Source organism: Lottia gigantea, assembly GCF_000327385.1.
Source record: "Lottia gigantea unplaced genomic scaffold LOTGIsca_387, whole genome shotgun sequence".
In the NCBI taxonomy this organism is placed as follows: Eukaryota; Metazoa; Mollusca; class Gastropoda; family Lottiidae; genus Lottia; species Lottia gigantea.
Window position 1 is genome coordinate 39,791 of NW_008709318.1, and position 1,451 is coordinate 41,241.

General features: G+C 30.8%; 1 protein-coding gene across 1 annotated transcript in view; it reads left to right on the top strand.

The window, feature by feature from the left end:
• Window positions 1-300: 300 nt before the first annotated feature.
• Window positions 301-1,451, top strand: part of LOTGIDRAFT_175763 (hypothetical protein) — a gene marked incomplete at both ends in the record, with an annotated part of 3,723 nt that continues 2,572 nt past the window's right edge. Inside the window, one exon of the mRNA XM_009059341.1 lies at window positions 301-349. Within this exon, the coding sequence (XP_009057589.1) occupies window positions 301-349 (49 nt within the window). The remainder of the gene's footprint in view (window positions 350-1,451) is intronic.

The window sequence follows — 1,451 nt, forward strand, 5'->3', positions numbered from 1 at the left end:
CTTGAGTTATATGGATAATAGACTGTTGAGTTGAACCATTGACCTGTAATTTAGCCAGAGAACAATTAATCTGATTTTGTAATTTTATTCATTTAATTTGCAAAATATTTTCATTTTGATTTTTAACATACTTCCAATTGAAGATGTGAATTTGCAATTTAATTACCCGTTGGAATTTTTTTGATATCTTAATTAGAACTCAAACTAGCAATGTCTCTTATAAATTGCAAATACGAATTTTGGGAAAATAATTCATTTTCAAAACCCCATAAAATCAAAAGTAATCTACCAAAATGACAAATGAAGGTATCAAATGAACGTAGATCCAAAGACGCTATTTTTGCTGAAGGTAAAGAGTCGAAGAAGGTCAAGGTTAAAAGTTATCAGCCTTCGTATTCAAGACCTATCAGAAAAAACTTTGACCAGTGATTGTGCGGAGGCAAAGTCCAAATTAGAAAAAAAAAGGGCTTCTAGAGGACTTAGATATTTTTCAAAGTGACAATGCAAAATAAGTTTGAAAACATTTGGATTAAAAATGGCGGACAAGATGTATTTTTGCTAAATTTTGCCTTTGTCGCGATAGCGGATGAACGGTTAGGAATTTCTATAGCAGAAAATTGCACAACTCGAAGTGCTGTCGTATAACAATTTGCAAGTTTTCGCCAAAAATAATCCGAAAACTCTGATTTTTGTCATTTTTGGTAATTCCGAATGTTTCGGGCAAATTTTGGAAAATTTAATTATACATCAGAATCCCTCTATAATCCACAAAATTAAGTTATTAATTATTAGTTGTTGACTCCCAGTCAACAAATTATAGAGTATAGAGTCGAGTTCACACTTTTGCAACACTTTCAATAGTTTGGTGCACACAAGTGATTTTAGACCATAACATGAAATTAGTATTCATATGATTAATACTGAAATAACCCTTCCATTTGATGTTTTTTCCAAACACGCCAATAAATTTAAGCTTTATTTCTATCTAAATATCTTTTAAACCAGCAAGCGTTTTATCTGTATGTACTTGTTTCGTGACAGTGTTAATAAATTAAATTATGATTATTAATATACAAAACACATAATTAACGGTCCGCCATTTTGTGTAAATTATAATGTACACATTAACACATTTTTAATTGAATACAACAGTAGTGAAATATGTGGAGTTTGAAATTAAGAGTAAGTTCGTCTGCATGCACCCAAAAACATGTCCCACAAAAACAAAATAAGTACTTACCTATTTGGTATATTATCTGGAACATGCTGAGTAGCAAAACACAAATATTTCAATTCGAAGAGATCTATTTTGATACACGTAGATTCCATGTCTGTATAAATGCCTCTCAAAGCTCAACAGTTACTTATATATGGTGTCATCCGACATAAACAATTAAGGATAGACAAAGAGAGATGACAATACCCAAATAAAATCATGGATCAAAGGATGT